The sequence below is a fragment of the Rhamphochromis longiceps genome, linkage group LG15, assembly GCF_057381845.1.
Source record: "Rhamphochromis longiceps isolate RC_006_pf linkage group LG15, R_longiceps_female_GT1.1, whole genome shotgun sequence".
Lineage (NCBI taxonomy): Eukaryota > Metazoa > Chordata > Actinopteri > Cichliformes > Cichlidae > Rhamphochromis > Rhamphochromis longiceps.
The window spans coordinates 36566541-36589523 of record NC_140571.1 but is presented as its reverse complement, the minus strand read 5'-3'; the positions used below and the strand labels follow the sequence as shown (position 1 = coordinate 36589523).

General features: G+C 42.3%; 1 protein-coding gene across 2 annotated transcripts in view; it reads right to left on the bottom strand.

Annotated features, from left to right (window-relative positions):
• LOC146653073 (protein bicaudal D homolog 1-like) overlaps positions 1 to 22845 on the bottom strand; it is a 27959-nt gene extending 5114 nt beyond the window's left edge. Inside the window, exons 1-10 of one of the 2 annotated variants that reach the window (XM_085381179.1) lie at positions 21668 to 22845; positions 14028 to 14240; positions 11448 to 11603; positions 8658 to 8962; positions 8244 to 8418; positions 6099 to 6593; positions 3809 to 3987; positions 3160 to 3538; positions 2304 to 2498; positions 577 to 728 (exon numbers count right to left, since the gene is read on the bottom strand). In XM_085381179.1, the coding sequence (XP_085237305.1) occupies positions 577 to 728; positions 2304 to 2498; positions 3160 to 3538; positions 3809 to 3987; positions 6099 to 6593; positions 8244 to 8418; positions 8658 to 8962; positions 11448 to 11603; positions 14028 to 14240; positions 21668 to 21886 (2468 nt within the window). In that variant the 5' untranslated portion in view covers positions 21887 to 22845. The remainder of the gene's footprint in view (positions 1 to 576; positions 729 to 2303; positions 2499 to 3159; positions 3539 to 3808; positions 3988 to 6098; positions 6594 to 8243; positions 8419 to 8657; positions 8963 to 11447; positions 11604 to 14027; positions 14241 to 21667) is intronic. The other variant, XM_085381180.1, reaches the window with a different exon arrangement.
• Positions 22846 to 22983: the final 138 nt, after the last annotated feature.

Here is a 22983-nt window from a genome sequence, read left to right as displayed (position 1 = left end):
TGTAAATGCATGAAATATCAACCTATTCTTTAAGATGACAAAGTCTGTTGACTGAGAGGAAACACAAAGCTGAGTTTTTGGACCGTTTGTCTTTAGAAATAGAGCTGGGCTGTGATGTACATTAGTACATTAATGAAGTACATTCCTGGTTGTCTGTGTGGGTGCTCGGTCATCCAGATCATGGTAATCCTAAGGAGCTTGGAAAGAGAAATGACTGGACTTCTTATTACATCCTGGTTAAATTCTTTAGAGGCTTTCCCTGACACACTAACCCACAGGTATCGAACTCCAGGACTCGAGGGCCGGTGTCCTGCAGGTTTTAGATCTCACCCTGGGTCAACACACCTGAATCAAATGATTAGTTCATTACCAGGCCTGTGGAGAACTACAAGACATGTCGAGGAGGTCGTTTAGCCATTTAAATAAGCTGTGTTGGATCAAGAACACATCTAAAGCCTGCAGGACACTGGCCCTCGAGGCCTGGAGTTCGACACCCCTGCACTAACCCAACACATGGATTCTCAAAGAGTTTCTGGAAATGTTTGTGCTTCAGTATGTTCTGTTTTGTTCTCTGACCTGGTAGCAAACATGGCTCGCAGAGAGGAGAACGTGGCGGCGTCTTCCTTCAGGGCCTTTAATTCGTTCCTCAGCTTTGTCATGGTGTCGGTCACCATGGACTTCTCCGCCTCATACTTACTCTTCAGGTTGGCCAGAGCCACTTCTGCTGTCTAGTTAAACACACAGACATATTAGTGACTGTATATTAAGCCCCTTTTCCATTAGTACCTACTTGGATAAACTGGTTTTGAATTACTGTGAAGTGTCTGTGAAGGTTCATCGTAGTCTAAAAAGCTTGGAAAGAAAAGCATCTGGACTTTAAGTTTCTTGAAGACGTTTCACCTCTCATCCGAGAAGCTTCTTCAGTTCTAAAAGCAATTTGTGGAGAGTTCCAGATTTTCAAGCCCTATTGGGAGTGTCCCTAAGAGGTTCCTCTGTCTAGGGAGAATCAGAAGGGCAAATGGAACAATACTGTCAACCCTTATGTAGCAGGTTTGTCAGAGAAACTCCGGAGAGTCTTCTCAAAGCACGACATCCAAGTGTACTTCAGACCAGCCACACAGTCAGACAAAAACTGGTTCATCCCAAAGACAAGTTTAACAATGTAGTGTATGCTGTACAGTGTAGTGAGGAATGCTCAGACCTCTACATTGGAGAAACCAAACAGCCACTTCATAAACACATGGCACAACATAGAAGAGCCACCTCCATAGGACAACACTTGGCTGTCCATCTGCATCTAAAGGTCAAAGGTCACTCTTTGAGGATGCCAATGCTTACAATTTGGACAGAGAGGACAGATGGTTTGAAAGAGGAGTAAAAGAAGCCATCTATGTCCACTGTGAGCGACCATCTTTGAACAGAGGAGGTGGCTTATGACACCAACTGTCTGCCACCTATGATCCAGTTTTGAGATCCTTCCCAGACGCCTTAACGCCCACTCACATCCTGGGTCATTTGACCTCAGTAAATCACATGATAGGGTGGGGCTAGGTTTCACAATGGGTTCATCCAAAACCTTAGCTGATTGTGATTCACACCTGTTTTCACACCTTGGCTCGTGTGATTAGGTAGAGGATCAATAGGGTTTCCAGGACCCTCTTATGGACACTTATCTGACAGCCAATTGACATGAAGTCACATTTTAGTACCTGCTCAAATCGCTTGGAACCCCAGCTGAGCAGGTACCTGGTATCAGGTAATATGACCTTGATCCAAGTAGGTACTCGTATAACAGGGGTTTTAGTGTATATTATGTATACCGATTCAGAATGACTTTCCTTGACTATTTGTCTAGAATATTTAGCAGTGGACAGCAGTAATCAGTTGTTTGCAAATATCATTTATATGTTTCATATGCATAACGGAGAGGAAGAAAGCAAATGTGAGATGTACATGGCCAACATGTGAGGAAGTCCAAGAACCAGTTTTTAGGAAGAAGGGAAGTTGGCATCTGTGACTGTTAGAAAGAAAGCACTTAAGCATAAAAACCAAACTGCTCCGTCCATTCAAACCAACAGTTCTTTTCTTTTTCACTGTCTATGAGAGAGTAGAAAAGCACTATATAAGAATCAGTCCGTTTACCATTTATTTACATGCTTATGTCACTACTTGTTGGGTTGGTGCTTAAAACTCTCTGAGGGGTTTTACTTTTTTGTTAAATACACGTAGGGAAATGTCAGCAATGGAAAATTATTGAAATATTGTTGCCTATAATAACTTAACCATCACGTTTCCATACTCACCTGTTTGTTAGCCTTGAGCACCAGTCGAAGAGTGGCTATCTGCTCTCTCTTGGTGCTGAGTAAAGATTTGAGCTTCAGGATCTCCTCCATGCAGCTTTCCTTATCCTTATCCAAGAGAGGAACCAGTTCCCGGGCTGCAGTCCTCTGTTTGGACAGCTGCAGTGACCTGTCCACTGCCCGCTGTAGGTGTTTCACCTGGGGAGGAGACAGGAGCAGATAAGAAAAAAGGAAACCACTGGAGGTGTCACATCTTATGCCGGAAGAAAAGAAGGTGGTAGAGAGGAGGAACAACGATTAACACTATATTGCCTAAAGTATTTGCTCATCTGCCTTCACACGAACATGAATTGGACCATGTCACCACTACTCTAGAGTCCAGTGGTGGCGTGCTTTATAGCATTTGAATTGTGTTTGGTGATGTAAGGCTTGGATGTAGCTACTCGGCCATGGAAACCCATCCCCTGAAGCTCTCTACACACTGTTCTTGAGCTAATCTTTACAAGTTTGGAGGTCTGCAGCGATTGACTCGGCAGAAAGTTGGAAACCACAGCCACTATGCACCTCAGCATCCGCGGAGCCCACTCTGTGATTTTATATGGCGTACCACTTTCTGACTGACTTTCTGTTGATCCCGATTGCCTCCACTTTGTTATGTACCACTAACAGCTGCCTGTGGGATATTTAATAGTGAGGACCTTTTCTTTAAAAAAATGTTTGTAGAAGCAGTCTGCATGCCCAGGTGATTGATTTTATACACCCATGTTCATGGAAGTATTTGGAACACCTGAATGCTTGTAGGGATGAGAAAAGACCTTTGGCAATATAGCAGCACATCAGGAGGTACAGGCAGATGTACCTGGTCTCTAATGATGGCGCTGAGGTTGTAGATGTTCATGGGCTCCCTGCGCAGCTCACCAGCAGGCTCCATGGCTGGCGATGAAGATGACGATGATGATGAAGAGGCACTGATGCTAGGTGAGCGGGTTGGAGGTGTGCTAGGTGGCAGGCTCTGCTCAGATGGCACCTGAAGGACCTCTTTCTCCACTCTTCGGCTCCCTCCATGTAAGGGCTCTTTGGATGGAGACTCCGAGGGCGTCCGCGACTCTCCTGGAGTTGAGGTTGTTGAAGCAACAGCAGCAAGCCGTCTGGCTAGGCGTGGTGTGAGAAGAACTTTGCTGTTGTCTGTACACATGGCTTTGAGACTAGAACTAAGGCCCCTGAGGCCCCTGCCTTGTCTGGAAGAATAGAACAGATAATGGAACAGAACCTTTAGTGTCATAGGTGCTTTAAACCTGTTCTTTCTCAACTAAGACATCAAGTAAAAGAAAGCAAGCAAACAGCTCAATGCTCACCAAACCCTCACCCTTAAGCTCCCAGGCCTCTCGTAGATGATATTATTTTTTAAAGAAGTTTTTATAGAACAGACAAACACACCTATGATGTGAGTGGTTTTATTTATTATTTGAATTTCCATGGATACTCTAAGAGCAGTAAAACAGTCACACCTGTAGTAATCCAGCATGACACGGTTGGGCGTCTCATCGTTGCACAGGCAGACATGGTGGTAGAGCTGGGCGAGCTCCTCACTCAGGGTTACCAGCTCATCCTGAGCTGCGTTCAGTGCCCCTTGGCTCTCATTGGCTGCTGACTGAACAGCCTGCAATTCAAACTCCAGGCTACAAATCTGAAAAGAGAGGAGAAGGAAATGAGAAAAAATTAACATATGCACAATTGTTAAGTACCTGGGACACATAAATAAAGTGTCCCAGGTACTTAAATTTAATAATCGAAATTTTAATCATATACGTAATAATTTAAATATGAATGTTGCAAAAACTTATTTTTACTCAATGATCATCTCTCATATGGACTATTGTTTGACGTCCTGGTCACTTGCTTGTCCAACAACACTAAAACTATTGAAAACATTTATAAAAGAAGTTTAAAACTACTTGACAAAAAACCGACTTCCCACCACCACTGTCATGTGTTAAAAAAAAAACATAAATTACTGAACTTCAATAACTTAGTGAAACTTAAAAGAGTGAGTTTAATATATAAAGTCTTACACTCCCTTGCTCCACCACCACTAAAGCAGTTCATTAGGCATAAAGAAAGCTCAGACAGGACCACTCGAGCTACAATCCGAGGAGACTTGTTTATACCCCACAGACGGACAGCATTTGGGCAGAACGTCCTCTCTGTTAAGGGAGGCCATCTGTGGAACAGTCTTCCTCAACCCATTAGAGAATGCTCTACACTCAATTTGTTTAAGGCAAAGGTTAAAAACTGGTTATGGACAAATCAAGTGTGTGATCATGTATGAGTTGTATAGTTTTAATGTTTTATTTGGGAACAGAATGGTGTGTGTGTGTAAGTTTGGTGATGGAGTTTTTATTATGAATGAATGATGAATTTTTATGAATTATTATGTCTATTTTTTTATGTTTAAGGACAACAGATGGAAATTAGCCTTTGGCTATAATCTGGCATGTTTACATTCATGTATTTTTTTTTTTTTTACATTTATGTTCATTAACATGCACTGTCCTAAATAAATAAATAAAATAAAAAAACAACAAAAAAACAAAACTGAAATTGTAGTCCCCCAAAAAACAAAAAGCAGAATATTGATTGATGTCCCAGAAGTTCAACACTAGCTGTTTCTCAGTGAAATTCTTTCTCTTTCTTGGCTCTTGGTGGAGGTGGACGCATCTTTTTCCCCTCTCCCTCCCTTATCTTTTCCCGCTTGGCTTTTATGTCCTTGTCAAGTCTTGTCTTGAAGTTCTCCAGAGGCCTGCTAATGTACTAATCATTTGATTCAGGTGTGTTGACACAGGGTGAGATCTAAAACCTGCAGGACACCGGCCCTCGAGGCCTGGAGTTTTCTACCCCTGAGTTAAACAAACCCTTCTCATTGCTATGAGCTGAAGGATAGTTGGTATATTCCAGTCTGCTCCTACCATTACCACTGAGCCTACTCTTTACCATTGATATCTGTGCTTCACCCACATTATTGTAAGTGCTTTTCTCCCCTTACTTTACTCAGTGTCCTCATCCTTTCCATGAACTCTTTGTTGTTTACTTAGCTGTTCGTAACCAAATGCTGTTCCCTTCAGAACAGAGATAATAAATGTGTCACCCTGTTACTCAGTATCTGAGAACTGGAATAGAGAACCATCTCTTTGCTTTCATTCAAACATACTGCATATCGGCTTCAGCTTTCATTCCCCATCTGTCCACTACCTTCATTTTCCTCCACCTATCTGTGAGCCGACTTCCTTATTCTCATGCACTATTCTTACAACTTTGCCAAATCAGTTTTCAGGTTTGCAGCCCGTTTGTTGCATGACTGCAGGAGCTGGTGTCACCAGCACTCTGTAGCTGACATCACCATCCTGCCTTAGCTGGTATAACCACTGTAAAAACCTATATAAATCTGTGAAGAGACAGCTGAACACTGTTTGAACTGAACACTCCTCTCAGAGAAAGACAACAGCAGCCACATTCATTGGAAAGCAATAAGTGATACTTTCACATCCACCTGTCCTCCCGCAGCCACCAACCCCGAGTCTGATAGACAGGGAGGCCAGTTCTCTCTGCAGAGGGCCTCCAAACACAATCCACTAGGTTTCATTCACTCAACACACAAATTCATGAAACTGGCAAAACTAATCTTACCTTCACATTAAGTTCACAGTGTAAAGATAGAGAATGTGAAACATTCACTCTCACAGACTCACAGGAGAGGAGAGGAAACAGACTCTATGACAACAGGCAGTATGACTTTGTTACCTTATCCCGTCCCTCCCGGCAGTTCTTTTCCAGAGAGGCAACCTGCCTCTCCAGCTTCTGGAGCTGACTCCTTTGCCTTGGCTTCTCCTCCACAGCTCCCTCCACACACTGAGCAAGCTTCTCATGGAGCACTTTTAACTCTGCCTTGAGCTCCACCACCTCTGTCACAGCCACACGGTACTTGCACTGCAAGATCTCCAGACTGGGAGTTTGGTATGAAAATACCAGACTTTTACTCTTCTCCTCTGCAGTTTCTCCTTCCTCCTCAGCCTCATCGTCTCTATCCAGCACCAGCAGACTTTCACAGTTGAGTTGAGAGGTGGGACTGCTACAAGCCTCCTGGCTGACCCTTCGATGAAGACAGCGGAGAGCAGAGACTTTCTGGCTCAGGCGGAGGGTCTTCTCGTGCTGCTCAGTTAGGGCCCCCTGGGTGTGCTGCAGCTGAGTCTGGGACTCCTGCAGGCTCGTCATCAGTGCTGCTTTCTCATGTTCAACCTGAAGAAGCCAAGTGCATGATTAAGGAAAGCCGTATCCCGCGTGACTTAATAAACTGCAGTTTCTGAGGTTACAGTGATGTCAACATAATCGTTGTAAGAAAGTAAAAAGATAAGAGGTGCAACCACAATCCCATTTCTGAAAAAACTGAGAGGCTGTTTAAATGAAAATAAAAACACAACATTTAAATGGGAAGTAATTCAGTGACAGTAGCACAGATATCACAATCTGACCATCTTCTGGAAAAAATCGTTTTAATATCTAAACGTATTAAAAGGGGAAAACCAAAGATTACGCTGCTACTGATGTGAAGATGTGAATTAGAACCCGTTCAGGAAGAAACTGTTCTGAGCCGGTACTTGCCGCCAAGGCCGTGTATACTTGTGTCCATGTTTGACACCATCATCATCTAAGCGACACCTAGAAATGTTTCCTTGTCTGCCACCAGAATGAGATTGTCCAGCACTAATTCAAACTAAAGTTCATCAGCAACTGTGCAAACAAACCCAGAAGCAGCAAGCTGCAACCTGGAAGCCACTGGCTGTTGGTGGCTAAAGCGTAGGTGGACGTTAGCTGTTAGCCTAGCCCTTATCTCACTGATATATTTCACATACATTCTTACTAACTGGGCTTCCTGGGGAACACAAGAACAATTTACTTTGAGAATCACACAGATGCACTGATTTCCAGTTTTCAGCCAGGAACAGTTATCCCAGAAGACCAATTATGAACCGGTGTGTTTCATGCACATTTTGTGCACAGCAGCGAGCCACATGCTACACTGTTGGCATGTAAGTGAGTGAAGACATCAGTGCATCTCTAGTCATAACAGCAAAACAGGAATAATAGCCAGATATATTTCTTCTTAAAGCATTATTAGTTATGTCATCCAAAGAAAAGCTGATTTTTTTGTTGTTGGTTTTTTGTACTTTTATTCAAAGTACATGCTACATTTTTCCTCAAAAGCTTATTTATCATCCTCACAGTTTTTAGTCATATTAAACAAAACTTTTTGTGCTCAGTTTAATCCCCCCAGGGTCAGTAAATCTCTCCAGCATGCTCTGGGTCTGCCACTTTTCTAGCCTAGAACGCCTCACCCACGAGATGCTCAGGAGGCATCCTGGTTCTCTCTATGAGGGGAAGTAGCAGCTCTACTCTAAGCTCCACACCCTACTTCAGAGGAAGCAAATTTCTGCTTATATCTATGATCTCATTCTTTCTATCTCCTGCTTCATTCACCCTTCACTCACGAACATCCTTAAATTCGTGCATTTTTGTGCTTTCCCGGTCTTGAACCACGGGCTCAAACTGGGAGGTGCTGATTCTCTTCACACTTGCTTCATACTCAGCTGCACAGCACTCCAGTGCAAGCTGGGGGCAGATGAACCCAACAGAACCATCATCTCCAAATAGCAGAGACGAGATCCTGAGACCACCAAACAGTCCACGGCTTGGCTGCTCCTAAAAAGCCTGTTCCTAAATGCCTTGAACAGAACTGGTGACGAAGCAGTCTGACTCACTGCTGGTAATGTGAAGCAGACTGGGTGCGGTTGTAGAAGTAAATTAATTTACTTTGACATAAACTATTACATTTATTAAACTGACTGTCTTCCTTAGTCTACATGTCAGGATGATATCATTGGAACGTACCGCTATCAGCTGCTGCTTGAGCTTCTGAATCTCTGTCAGGTTCATCTCAGTAAGTAGGTCTGATGTGGCGGCCCCCTCAGTTTTCAGACACTGCCTTCTGCACTCTCCATTAGCCCTGAGCGCTGAGCCCACAGCCGTCACTGGTCCTGAGCCACTCTGAAGGTGACCGTTACATCTGGCAGATTAGAGCAGAAAGTGTCTTGTCACAAGCTATAGTGTCAATAACAGTAAGAAGAAAAGTTTTAAAGCAACTTCATGTAAGCAACGACCTTTGAACACAAGCAGCTGTGGCCAGTGACCAATTAGTAACTGCTGCACCCCCCCCTTACTCTCCCATTTCTGCAGATTACAGTCTGAATGCACTGGGTCGAGGAGACAGGTCTGTGTGCCTGTGTTTGTAGGTGTGATATCCACCTTGTTGGCTCCTCTGTGTTTGGGGAGAGCAGAGTAGTTGGGGTAGCAGTGCCACTGGGCGGTGCTGAGGAGAATATTAGATTTGCACTCCCAGTGTAGGCCACATCACACATGCTGAGGTGGTGAACAAGTTCTCTTCGCAGGTGATTCTTCTGCTCGCGCTCACTCTTCAGAGACTCCAGCGCCTCCTCCAGCTGGGCGTCTGAGATGTCCTTCAAACGCAGTGCATCCTGTAACTGGCTGGTCAGCAGCTCTGTCTCCTCCTCCAGAACTTTGATCTCATGTTTCAGGCCTTCATACTCCACCTGAACAAGAGTGGACATTCACATTCAAATGTATGAACCTTTATTTTGAGTTGCTGCTACATTGTTTAGGTGATTAATATATATTAAAATCAAAATTGCTTTGAAATGTTTGTAAACACAATATATATTTATTCTAAACTTTATGCATATATTTTGTGCAATTGCAAACCTAAATACTTCAGCTTAGATAGGCATGTTGATGCCCAGAGTGACAAGTAGGTCCAACTTTGTAAAAAACACATTCCTCCTGCTGCTGGTATCACTCACCAGGCTAAGCAGGTTTTGTTACTGTGGTCACATGCCACAGTAGATTGAGGGCTGCTGATGCTAACAGACTCAATAAACTGATCTGCAAGGCCAGCAATGTTGTGGGGATGGAGCTGGACTCTCTTAAGGTGGTGTCGGAGAGGCGAATGTTGTCCAAGATAAAGCCAATGTTGGATAATTCCTCCCACCCACTCCATGACATGCTGGCTAGCCACAGGAGCACGTTCAGTGAGAGACTGAGATTACCAAAAAGCACCACTGAACGACACAGGAAGTCATTCCTGCCTGTGGCCATCTCCCTGTACAACTCATCCACCTAACACACTGTATACTGCAATAGCTACACCCTTTTTGCACATGCTCTTCTTTCTTATTTAGATATTAATCAGTAAGTGACTTATATGTATATATTGTGCTATTTCTTACTTCCTGTATTGTCTGTTATTCTTACTGTTTGGACTGGAGCACTATAACCAACATAAATCCCCTAGGGATCAATAAAGTATTCTGAACATCTTCTCCTTGACAGTTCACAAATAAAGCCAAACCCCCACCTTTTGTTTTGCCAGTAGCTATCTCCCCATATGTGCGTGAAACCAGGCAGATCCACATTGGTCTCAGATGTACTGATTCAACCATGTTTCAGAAAAACATGAGTGAGCACTGACGGTATATGTGGTCGGGCGTGGTCTGCGGTTCCGTGCAGCGAGGGTGGACGCACCTGCACGGCATCCTTAATCAAGCCCGCCGAGTTAAAACACAGGGACTCGGGGGTTGGTGGGAGTTGTGGTGTGATGTGATTTAAATAAAATGGCTCAAAACTATGATCCCTGGACCCGCCGCGTCTCATTTACACCACAGTATACTTTCTGAGTTTTCACCAATATCTCTAGATTATCACTTTTGTTGGGCAGAGCTGACATTTCTCATTATGACTGCTGCCAGAAAGGGTCTCTATCTCTGATTCCAATCCTTCACCTTTGCACCAGCACAGCAAACACAAAAACACCTCTTGTTACAGGCCCTGGCCTTGGAAGAAGGGAACCAACCTCCTGTCAAGCAAATTCAAGCATGGTAACCCACACAGATGGTTTGCTGTTGGAACCTGTGGTTACTTCCGCGGGAAGTCTATTGAACCAGCTGAGGGACGCCGGACCAGTCAGCGACTGATTGAGCACAGGATGGTATCTTCTAGATTTGCTCCGTTTCAATGAAAAAGAAAATCATTGAATTGAATTTCATCAGCATAACAGTGATGGGAAATGTCCTCGAAGGGGCTCAATATATGTTGGAGGGGAAGAAGATATATTAAAAACAATAAAGGCCCCAAAACCGAACCTTGAGGGACACCGTAAGTAAGGGAGGTAGAGGATGACCTGAAATCAGAGACTGCCACAGAAAAAAAATCGGTGATGTAAATATGAGGAGAACCACTCCTAGTCATTTAACACTGAACAGGTAGAAAAACCAACCGTAGTGACTGACTGATTGAAGATTCTCCATAATACAATGTAGTGAATCCACAGACATTGGCCTGACAGTGGATGAATACTGAAATGCTGCACATGCTCAGCGTCTGACTAATCTTAATGTCTTACCTGTCAAACTGGAAGTTCCACAGGAAAGTGAAATGAATCGGAGATTATGAAGAAATCTCATCTTCGCCCATATTCTAAATCACTTTGTGTGCTTCATTTCTTTTATATCCATATGTTTGGATTGTGATAAAATACTAGATGACAAGGAGAAAATCTACAGATGCAGAAAGGCCCTGGAAGTTTTGGACCCAGGACCACCTGTTTGCTCTAGCCTGACCACATATTGTCATCTGCGTGGGCATACCTGGTATAAAGCTGGGACAGGCTTCTGACTCCCCTGCAATTGTTGCTGGTTAAGTGGGTAAGAACACTAACTAATGGATGGATTCTCAGAGTTCACTCAGAAAAGAAGTATACAGAAAGACAGAGGGCTGTCAGCAGCAGCTAGGGACATAGAAGGGTAATCTTTTCTTTGTGCTAGATGAATTGTGCTTCTTTAACTTTTGGACCTCTTAGTAGATAAGTACACCTTTGATTGACATCTGAGCCAGCAGGGAATATACATAACTGTCTGGTAACTGTAGCTAATAAGTCAAAGACAGCGCTAAAGTCTAATGACCTTCAGCATCATACATACACTTTGAAACAGTTTCACGACGTTACTTGAGCACTGTCTGTACCTGACTCTGTTTAAGGGTTGACACCAGTTTCTGCAGAGAGATGTTCTCCTCCTCCAGCTCGGTGTAGTCCTGGAGAAGCCGTGACTCTCTGAATTTGTATTCTCTGATCTCTTCTCGCATTCGGGTCCGCTGTAGCTCCAACATCTCATTGCTCTGCTAAGACAGCACAAAATGAGAGCTGGAGCTGCTTATGACACAGTTCTCACAAAGGAAGGTAATGTAACCAGTATTTAGAGTTTGCAGGATGAAATTTTTAAAAGAGGGAAGGTGAAGGATGGATTACAGTATATCTCCACACAAAACCATGAAAAACTGACATAAAAAAAAAAAATGGAGAATGAAGCTCATATACAGTCGTGGTTAAAAGTTTTGAGTATTTGCAATGTTGTCCCTTCTTTTTCAAGACCTCTGCAATTGGCCCTGGCATGCTGTCAATCAGCTTCTGGGCGAAATCCTGACTGATGGCAACCCATTCTTTCATATTCAACACTGAGTTTGTCACAATTAGTGGGTTTTGGTTTGTCCACCTGCCTCTTGAGGATTGATCGATCGCAAGTTCTCAATTGGATTAAGGTCTGGGGAGTTTCCTGGCCCTGGACCCAAGATTTCAGTGCGTGGTTCCCCAATCCACTTAAGTTATCACTTTGGCCTTATGGCACAGTGCTCCGTCATGCTGGAAAAGGTGTTGTTCTTCACCAAACTGTTGGATGGTTGGAAGAAGTTGCTGTTGGAGGATGTTTTGGTCCCATTCTTTATTCATGGCTGTGTTCTTTGGCAAAATACTAAGAGAGCCCAATCCCTTGGATGAGAAGCAGCACCCCACATGAAAGGTCTCAGGATGCTTTACTGTTGGCACGAGACAGGACTGATGGCAGCGCCTACCTTTTCAGATGCCCCAAACAATTGGAAAAGTGCTTCATCAGAGAAAATGTCTTCACCCCAGTCCTCAGCAGCCTACTCCGTGTACCTTTTGCAGAATATCAGTCTGTCCCTGATGGTTTTTTTGGGGAGAGTGGCTTCTTTGCTGCCCTTCTTGAACCCAGGGCATCTTCCAAAAATCTTCGCCTCCCTGTGCGTGCAGTTACACTCACACCTGCCTGCTGCAATTCCTGAGCTCACAGCTGAATCATCTTTAGGAGACAGTCCTGGTCGTTGCTGGACTTTCTTGAGCGTCCTAAAGCCTTCTTCACAACAACTGAACCTCTTTCCTTGAAGTTCTGTTGAAAACACGCAGTTCTTTGAATCTTTGGGCTGAAGGAAGGACACTACTCGGTGTATATATGCTCAATCAACAATCATTTATTTCGGTACAAATCACAATAAGAGCATTACAACGTCCGGACGGGAGAGATGCCTGCAGAGGTTCGACAGCATGTCTCAAAATGGTGGCAACTTTCACAGACTTTTATAGCTAATCCCAGCCCCCCTTTCTGTCATAAAAGCTGCATCTTCACATGTTTTTCTAATTCTTAGTGAGCCTGGCTCCTGACCTTGCCTCCTGTCTTTCTGTGTGAAACTGAAAGGGGGGGTAAAGAATGTGTTTTATCTCTTCTGCCCAGACACCTAGTCTCCCTCTTATGGCCTTCTTCACATGATTCAGCAGTAAAACATTCTCAAGAAAACAGTGTCAGACATTCACAGCTGATCAAGGATACAGAGTAATGCACATTTTGTCTAATGAACTACAAATGATTATGTTTCTTTTATTCAAGAGTATAATAGAGACTAAACTACGTACATAGCACACCATTAGAACTAAAGGATAATATATGGCCTGCAGCTGTTAAGCTAATTTACTACATTGACTACTGGTCATAAAATGACATATGTTTAACTACTAGTCTTTAACAGTTCTTAAAGAGCCAATAAATGGTTGATTTACCTGCAATCTTAGTAGCAACAACATCCTTGCCTGTGAAGCCCTTTTTATGCAGCACAATGACGTGTTTTCTTGTAGGTAACCATGGTTAACAGGAAGAACAATGATTTCAAGCCTCACACTCATTTTAACAATTCCGGTCTGCTTTTCTAATTCAGTCAGCATGACATAATGATCTTCAGCCTTGTGCTCGTCAACATTTTCACCTGTGTTAACGAGAAGATTATTGAAAGGATCTCAGCAGATCCTTTTATGGCAGCGATGAAATGCAGTGGAGGCTTTTTTTGGGATCAAGTTCATTTTCATGGCAAAGAAAGACTTTGCAGTTCGTCGGATCGCTCTTCATAACATTCTGGAGTAATGAAATCATAGCAAATTGCCATCATAAAAACTGAAGTAGGAAAGTTTCTGAAAACCAATGTTTGAGTCATTCTCAAAACTTTTGGTCATGACTGTATGTAAAGGGTTTTTAAAGTCTGGTTGTACTGAAGTCTCTGACAAAACAGCCCTTCCAGCCCCTTGTCCATGAACTCGGTAGTCACTTTCTTGATGAGAATGTGATCGAATTTCAAGTCTTATTAAACATGCCATGATCATGATTTTGATGACACTTTAAAAACACTCTATCAAGTTATCCATAAGTCTAAACGTCCAGAGTAAGTATCTCTATTAAATATGAGAGCCTTATGATTGTACCGTACCTCCCTGAGCTCCTGCAGCAGGCTGCTCAGGTGCTCGCTGTCAGCCTGTGCACTGGAGGCAGCCACTCGACTGTGATTCAGTTCCAACTGGAGCTCCAGGAGACGACCCCTAAAGTAGGCCTCCTTGGTGGCAGACTCCTGCAGCAGTGTCTCCTCATTGTTCTCCCCGTCCTCTGCGACCTTACGCTGGGTGGAGTATGCCTGGCCGAATGCCTGGAACAGGACAGGAGGGGAAAGGATTATTTCTCTTGACTTTACCTGGGGAGAAAGGTACAAAAATGAAAGTCCCTTTCACCTTGTATAAATGATACATGAGTGATTAACAAGATTTTTTTTATCCTTTATTTTTATATTGTTTCATGTACTTTAACGCAATTAGTAGAGACCAAGGTAATGCATGCCAGATAGAATAGAAAAGGGCTACATGAGACCCGGTCCATTTAACTATCTATTTATTATTTACCATCCAGAGTAAGTATCTGATTAGTGGCCATATTTCTAAGATTTTTAGGGCCTAGTACAAGAACCTCTGTTTTATCTAAATTTAGAAGCAGAAAATAAAAGGTCACACAGCTCTTTTTTGTCTCTAGGACATTACTTCAGTTTGACTAATTGGTATTTGATATCTGGCTTCATGGGCAGATAAAGTTAGGTATCATCAGTATATGCTATGTCTTCTAAAGGAAACGTATGTAACATAAACAGAACTGGTCCTAGCACTGAACCCTGTGGAACTCCATAATTAACCTTAGTGTATAAAGAGGATTCTGTATTTACATGAACAAATTGGAGTCTGTTAGATCAATATGATAAAAACCACTGCAGCACAGTACCTGTAATACCTACGGCATGCTCTAATCGCTTTAATAAAATATTATGGTCAACAGTATCTGACGCTGAACTGAGTTCTGGCAATGGTTTAACTACTGCCGTGAGCCTTCAGCAAGTGACCTAATTTAAACATTGTATCAGACTAAGTTGACAGTTCCTCTGTATGTTTTAATGCAGCCTTACTTCTGTACATTTACTGTATGAAACAAATGGCAGTGGATGGAGCAGCTATGAAGTTCACTTTTCTTCACATTCCAATTTGTTGCAAAAGTGATTTTTTTTATAATAAAGCTATTCAAATTATTCAAATCTTTGCAGCCCTAGATCAATCCATCTCTGTTAAGAATTGTTAAAATGAGTGTGATGCTATTACTAAAATAACTGATAGCTACAGCTCTAGATTGATGATATTTAAGATTGAAGCATTAATTAATGGTAGGACTTTGATGAGCAGTCTTGTGGGAATGGGGTCTAAATGACACGTATTGCTTTTTGAGATTAAATAGAACAGGATACGAAGCATTAAAACATGTTAAAAACACAAAAGCCTTATTAAACGCAGTGTTGGGCCCAGAAGTCTTATTAAGTCCTGTTAAATAAAACCTTAAAGTGAACGAGGGCTTACTTTCTTCTTCACATGACTCTACCTCACCTTCTTTGCCTCCATCATAATTACTTTGACTTCAGAATGCAAAAATAAGTCGTTTTTAAGCATTTGCTGTGACCAAATCTCTTGAGGTTGCTTAACAAGATAACATCATTATGTGTTACAGTAAGCTGTCACCGGGTTGGACTCATCATAGGCCCGTACTTAATGAATAATTCATCACATCCTCTCCATTTTTGTGCGGATGCTTTGAAACCCTGTCCAGGCATGCATCATTTAGACCTCCAGGCTGTTTTTAAGAGCAACTCAGTTTTGGTTGTTCCTTCCACAACTGACAGAGATCAGAAATAGAGGCCAAAAACAAGTCACTGCAGCGTCTCGATCTATATATCTATATATATCTATATATATCATATCTCAGCAATTTTCAAGCAAAGCTCCTCCTGGATGAGAATTACTTTCTACTAACTGATTTTTGCCAGCATAAAGACTTTTCTTCCAAAGCACCTGCAGAGTGAAAGGATCCATCCCACAACATTAGGTGAGTAAGGATGGCAGTGTCTGATGACTATAAAGGGAGGGGTGCCATTGGCTGCATGACATCACAGAGGATAACTGCACTAGGTCCCCTTATGTTTTTAGCCTCATCAGCTACACTAATGAACTCACTGCATTTTCCCCTCTGCTTCACTTGTCACATATCCCATTCACTCAGGCTGACTATTAAAAGACATGCGGTGTTTGTTTCTGACCTCTTAGCATCAGAGTACTTTTTTTGCCTAAAACCTTAACACTACTGTGCAAACCTGTTAACCAGCACCTTATCAACAACATTGCCAGTGCAATAAAAAACATTCATAGAAGAAAAGGGACATAGAAGAACACCATCAGTCATGAAATGCCCTGCCCAGAACCCAGACCTCAACATTGTTAAAGCAGCGTGGCATCATTTTGACAGAGAATGAAGGAAAAAGACAGAAACATCAAAGAGATCTGAATGAACCCTGGACACCTATTCCTGAAGTATTATTTACAGAAATCACAGAAAGCTGCCTGACAGTGTTCAGGTTGTGCTGAAGAATAAATAAGAAGACTTTTGCAAGTATTGTACATTGTACATATTCTTACAGATATCCTGTTTGTATTATGTGAGTATAAAAAAATGATAGTGATGACATCCAAATACCAATGATTAAAATGTCCTGCATAGGGAGCAGATTTAACAGAAACAGTAAAACCCCCGAAATGGAACCTTATGGCACACCGTAGGAAAACGATAGGAAGAGTATGGAATTACATTTCTATCAAAAGTCAAGTGTGACAAAAAATACAATTCAGGCAACTAATTTAATTTCACGGGTGCAGGTAGATGGATAGGAACTCAGCAGCCACACACACAAAGAAGTCATCCCAACATGGGCGTGCTGCTTTCTTGCATTTGAGCAATATCTTTAAAATTAGAAATATCCGCTTTCATCATTCGTTGAAAACTGGTTCATGCATTTATTACTTCTAGGCTGGACTACTGTAATTCATTATTAATGGGCTGCCCTACAACTTGTTGAAAAACCTTCAGTTGATCCAAAATACTGATATAGACTAGAAAGAGAGAGCATATTTCCCCCAAATTGGCTTCTCTTCATTGACTCCCTGTTAAATCTCAAGTCTCCTCACAGATCTCATAGTACCATATTACCCTAGTCTAAGACTGCTGGCTGACTTGTGGTTCCTTGAACATTTAACAGTGAAATGGGAGGCACAGCCTTCAGCTTTCTGGCCCCTCTTCTGTGGAACCAGCTCCCAGTTTGGATTTGGGAGCTGGTTCCACACTCTCTGCTTTTTAGTCAGGGTCACTATAGTTAGTGACCCTGACTCATCCCTTAGTTACGCTAAAATAAGCTGGTTTAGGTCATCTTATTAGGTCTAACTGTCAGACTACGCTAGTGACGTGGATCCTGGTTTCCTCCACGGACATGACAATGCATACCCTCATGTGAGGAGACTAGGGCTGCAGCTATCAATTATTTTAGTAACCAAATAATCTATCAATTATTCCATCAATGAATCGAATAATCAGATAAGAAATACTTTTGTTTTATTGATGAGCAATAATGAATGTCTTGATGCATGCTCAATCATCCAGGTAAGTAAATCTCCAAAAGTTGATTCTGTTCATCTGGACATAGTGTTTTCAGTGGGAGAAACGTTTCGTCACTCATCCAAGTGACTTCTTCAGTCTCCAGAAGTCTCCTGAAGAAGTCACTTGGATGAGTGACGAAACGTTTCCCCCAATGAAAACACTACGTACAGATGAACAGAATCAACCTTTGATGGGTAATAGCAAATATTCAAAAGAGAAAAAAATTCAGAATGAACTGCTAATTGGGTTCCATTTTAGAAGTTGCAATGTTTTAAAGTTTACCAGCATAAGACATCTGTTAAGAAAAAAAAAACAATAAAAAAACTTAAATGCTAAATTTTATATTTATATATATACTATTTACTCGATGAATAGTTGCAGCCCTGGATGAGAGCATGCAGGCAGTCCTGGAGGATGAATGAATTTATGACAATGTCTGCCCCCCATGCTTGCCTGACCTAAATCTGCAAGAACACCTAAGGGACGTCATATTTCACTGCATCTGACACTGCCAGGTTGCACATCCGACTGTCCAGAATCTCAGTGATGTCCTGGTCCAGGATGGTTTCCTGTGTTCTTGGGCCACTTAACACAAACTTTAAAATGTGTGAGGGATTGCCTGAATTAACACTTAGGAGTGGATTTATTCAAGCATGGTCATAGGAAACAACATTAGTAGGGCTGGGCTATATCATACCGTTCACGGTAATACCGGTATAATGTTGGGCAACGATAGGAAAATGAAATATCGCCATAGAATATGGGTAAAACGCGCATGCGCAGTGCCTTTGTTTACATACGCACATGGCGGCGATGCAGAATGAGAAGAGCGAAAGTGGATCGTTGAATGAAACGGATGAACCAGAATTGGTTTGTAAAAATGCTGCAACTTCAGTGGTGTGGGACTGGTTTGGCTTTCATCCGTCAGATACACAACAAAGCACTATTTTTGGTAGCGCATGCTAGCGGGCCGTCGTTATTACCGTGTTTTTTGGAAAATACAGCACACTTAAAATCAATCCTTTGATTTTTCTGAAAATCGACAGTGCCCCTTATAATCCCGTGTGCCTTATGTATGAATTCTGGTTGTGTTTACTGACCTGGAAATGATTTTATGTACACGGCGCTCGAAAATCTGTCAAATGTTTCAGTATGACTTTGCTAAGCTATGAACCCACACTGCTTGATGGATTGTCGGAGCATTACGGCTATCGTAGGCGGAGCCTCGCGGAGTGATACGTACTGTGCTTCAACATAATATTACCGTATTGTGTGTGTATAACCTCTTTTTAAGTTTTGTGGATATTATACATGGTTATGCTGAGGATATGTCGGCCAATTTCCACTGGAAATGCGTTTTGTTTAAACTGTCACCAAGGAATTTGCATTTGCACTGTTACATTTTTCTATAACTTTAATGCACTTAAAAAAAGCTGCTTGTTTAAGTGAAAATACATTGATGGGGTTTTTTTTTTTCCACTAATAAAGTTGAGGAATTGTAAAGTATTTTGTCTAGTGTCAATTATGTCGTCAGTTATATCGTTATCGCAAATTTTCAAATGTATGATAAATATTTTTGGTCATATCGCCCTGCTCTAAACATTAGCTCCAAAAAGTTACAATTTCATGAGAATTATTTTTTGCAACCTGAAGACAACAAACACAATGCTAACTTGTGCTGCTATTAGTACACGCTAACTTAGTCTTAATTGTTGCTGTTCATAGCAATGAAAACAACTGTACAATATCCCAAAAAGTTGATTCTGTTCTGTCTGCATCTGAGGCTGAATCTCATGTGGTTCCTGTAATCACCATCTTACGTGCTGTTTGCTCATACTGACATACACATTTAGGCTGTCCTTGCCAAAGTGGGTTAGAATTTCTTGATGCATGCTAGATGATTGAGCATGCATCAAGACAAACTGTAAAAAACACAAAAATGAATCATGGATTCAGTCCTGCTCCTGTAGGTCATCTCTGTCCTGAATGTATTTTTAAAAAGAAGACAGAAGAGAAACAGATGCAGTAGAGATGTAGCCTGGTCACTTGAATTTAAGAAATTCCTTATAGAAACCTAAATATTCTCTAAATTAATGGAGTCGCATGGACACATACACATTCTCACAAACTGGCAGATTGGTGTTAGCATACAGTAGCTCTCCAATAAATGTAAGTCAGAAAAATTACACAATCCCAAAATTATCCCTGAGACTGACTATGAGACTCACTGGAGGTGAATCATTATCACCATTAAGCTCCAGTGTGGATAAAAACCCCATGCAGAATTACATAATTCTATAAAATATATTGAGTAGTAAAGCTGAGTACTTAAAAGTCTTGAAAGACAAACAACCTACACGTGGTGAAATGTCCCAATAACACGAGAGGCGGTGTACACCCTGGACAGGCCACTAGCTTGATGCAGGGTTAGCACAGAGAGACAGAAACCAGTCGATTATGAGTGAACACCTAATCACCAGTTAACCTAACCCGGTTAATTACGTGTCTTTGGACAAACACATGGAAATTCCACCACACCACACTCCGCAAAGATTCCACAAAGTCAAATTGGGGTTGTTCTTGCCAGGAGGCAACAGTGCTAACCACTGCACCACCTGCCAACTAGCATGAAGGAAACCAAAGTCCATGGGGAGTATGGTTGCAAAGCTGAAACTTAAAAAGAAGGGGACAACCAGAAGTGTAGCCTGCACCGTTTTTTAACTCTAAATGGAGAAACTTCGCCCAGCCTGGACACTGCTACTATATCTGGTATGTTGACTGAGATTTATATAAAGCTCTTCTAGTCTTACTGACCACTCCAAGTGCTTTTCTACAAAAAGCCACATTCACACATTGATATAGCCCTTTATTCTTTGCCATAAATGCTTCAACTTTGCCACTCAGACAGTGACGGACTGGAAATTTGGGGATTTGGTATCCTGCCCAAGGACACTTTAATATGTAGACCTCTCTGATTTACCCTGAGATTGAAGGAGAGTGAATACTAATCTCATGTTCATTATATGGACACAAACGCAAACAGGTTTATGAGGTTTCAGCGTTGTTGTATTGTATTTTTTCCTATTTCTTAAAGACATTTTCCATAGATGCAAACAAAGAAATGGGCAGGTGTGGCTCAGGTGGTGGAGCAGGTCAGTGGATTGACTCCTGACTCCTCCAGTCCTACTTGTGCCCACAATTAACCTTGGACAATGTACTGAACCCTGAGCTGCTCCTGATGCATCTATTGGAATTTGAGTGTGAGTGAATGTTAAAAAAAATGCTTGGGCATAGATTAAAGCACTGAATGCGTATGTATGGGATTGAGTAAATGAGACTTGCAGCAGGAAGTCCTGTGAGTGCTCAACAACAGCACCATAAAAGTACCAGCCTATGTAATAATAATGTGTTTTGTTTCCAGCAGCCTGCAATACAAATTCCTAAAGATACAATTTAAACTGGTTCTTTGAAAAGTTGCCTGTTATGTGTAGTCATAGGGTGTCTTTTCATGTTCGAATGATTCATAAGTCAGTGTTAAATGGATTTAAAAACAAAAACCATTCCTCTGAAAATCGTCAGGTACAAGGACTGGAGTGAAGATGAGTGGAAAAAGCTGACATTGTCCAAAAAAGCCCATGAGAAAGCTAAGAACTACTGAAACCAGTTAAAAATGACAAGAAAACCAGACTCCTTGGAAGCATGATATAAAGAAATGGTGGGTGTATGAGGGGAATTTAGTATTTTGCCCAGAAAGTTTGTAGTGTGTGAAATATAATGACTTGATTTAAAAACAGATTAAATAAAGAGCATAAAGCAACTAGCCTGTATTACAGTACTGTCTTTAATCTTTGACAAGCTAAGCCATATTGGCTAAAGAGCTGGCATGTCCAGCAGGTGTGACTACAGGTGAAGTGTGCACAGACAGGCTTTTTAATGAACCACCCTGTGAGCTCATAACATCCTCCAGCGGGTGCAGGTGAGAAGGTGCTGTCAGAAACGCCTCACGCTAATCAGATCAGTGCATGGATTTCGAGTAAGGAGTCATACCCCTGCTGACCCCACCTCCTGCAGCTGCTCCAGCTCCACCCTTAGCGCCTCCTGCTCGGCCTCCAGGTCGGCGTACTGCTGCTTCAGGCTCTGGTTCTCCTCCAGAACCGCCAGTCCGCACTCCGCCGCCCGTATCTTCTCGCGGTTGGCCTCCGCCAGCTCCCGGGTCAGGCGCTCCACCTCGGCCCGATATTCCTCTACCGTATCCCCGCATCCTGCTCCTCCGGCAGCCATCGTTCCTCTGTCCCTCCCTCTGCCCTCTCTTCCCTGCGGCGGACGAACAGAGAGCCCTGCCAGAGGGAGAAAACAAGCCCCACCGCCTCCTCTGGGGGAGTCCCAACGTCCTGCAACTCAAACAGCACCAGCGAGCATCCACGGCTTTCACAGCGCTGCTGCCATCGCAGCGGGAGTATCCTCAGCCGTGCGATGCTCGGAAAGATGCGTCCTCTCTCTCCTCCCTCTGATTGGTTTTTCTGCTTATTCACCGGCAGCAGGACGCCATCTCTGCCTGCAGCCGTGAAGCAAGGCACCTTCCTCTCTCCCTGTCATCCTGCTGCACACTGAGCGTTTACAGTAATACATCCATGCACTCAGCGCCCTCTGGAGGTAAGAGTATAAATACATTCTTTCTGTTTTATGGGGGCGAACGAAACAAAGAGTTTTAATAGTTTCATTCCTGGTGTGAGATCTGCCGGTACCTCAACACTAAAAACTAGAAAGCATTCGCATACAGCTGCACGTCTTTTACAGCCTTAGAGCTTTCACGGGCTCTTGAAGTGCGCTCATCCAAGTAACACTGACACTACGTGCTGTGATAATATTACATACATAAGTAATACAAATAAACAATCAATCTCTGTTTGAAATATTAGTATAAGTCCTGTTTACAAAGTAGCTTTGATGCCTTCCATGTCACAACGTTTAACTGTGTCTTTTACACGATGAAAAGTCTGAGTTAAAGTCTGAAAACGAAAACGAGCTGACAGGTAGCTCATGAAGAATAGTGGTGGGTAGATCAACCCAGGTATTGATAATAACGATAGATATTTATAGAACATTTCAACTATAGAAGCGCCATTAAATAATTATACATCTAATAAATAATGACACACTGCTCTCCCCCACATAAGCCTCCTTTATGGGTGAAAGGTATTGGTATGGACATTACTGTCCGTTTTTACTTGATAACAGATCGATATCAACATTTCTCTCAGCACTGCTGAAGAAGCCTTTATTCAATATTTGTTCAATCAAAATTTAAAAAGTATCAATGTCCGTTAGAAGCGATGACACTTTTACTATGAAAGGCATCGGAAGTGTTATCGTCATGA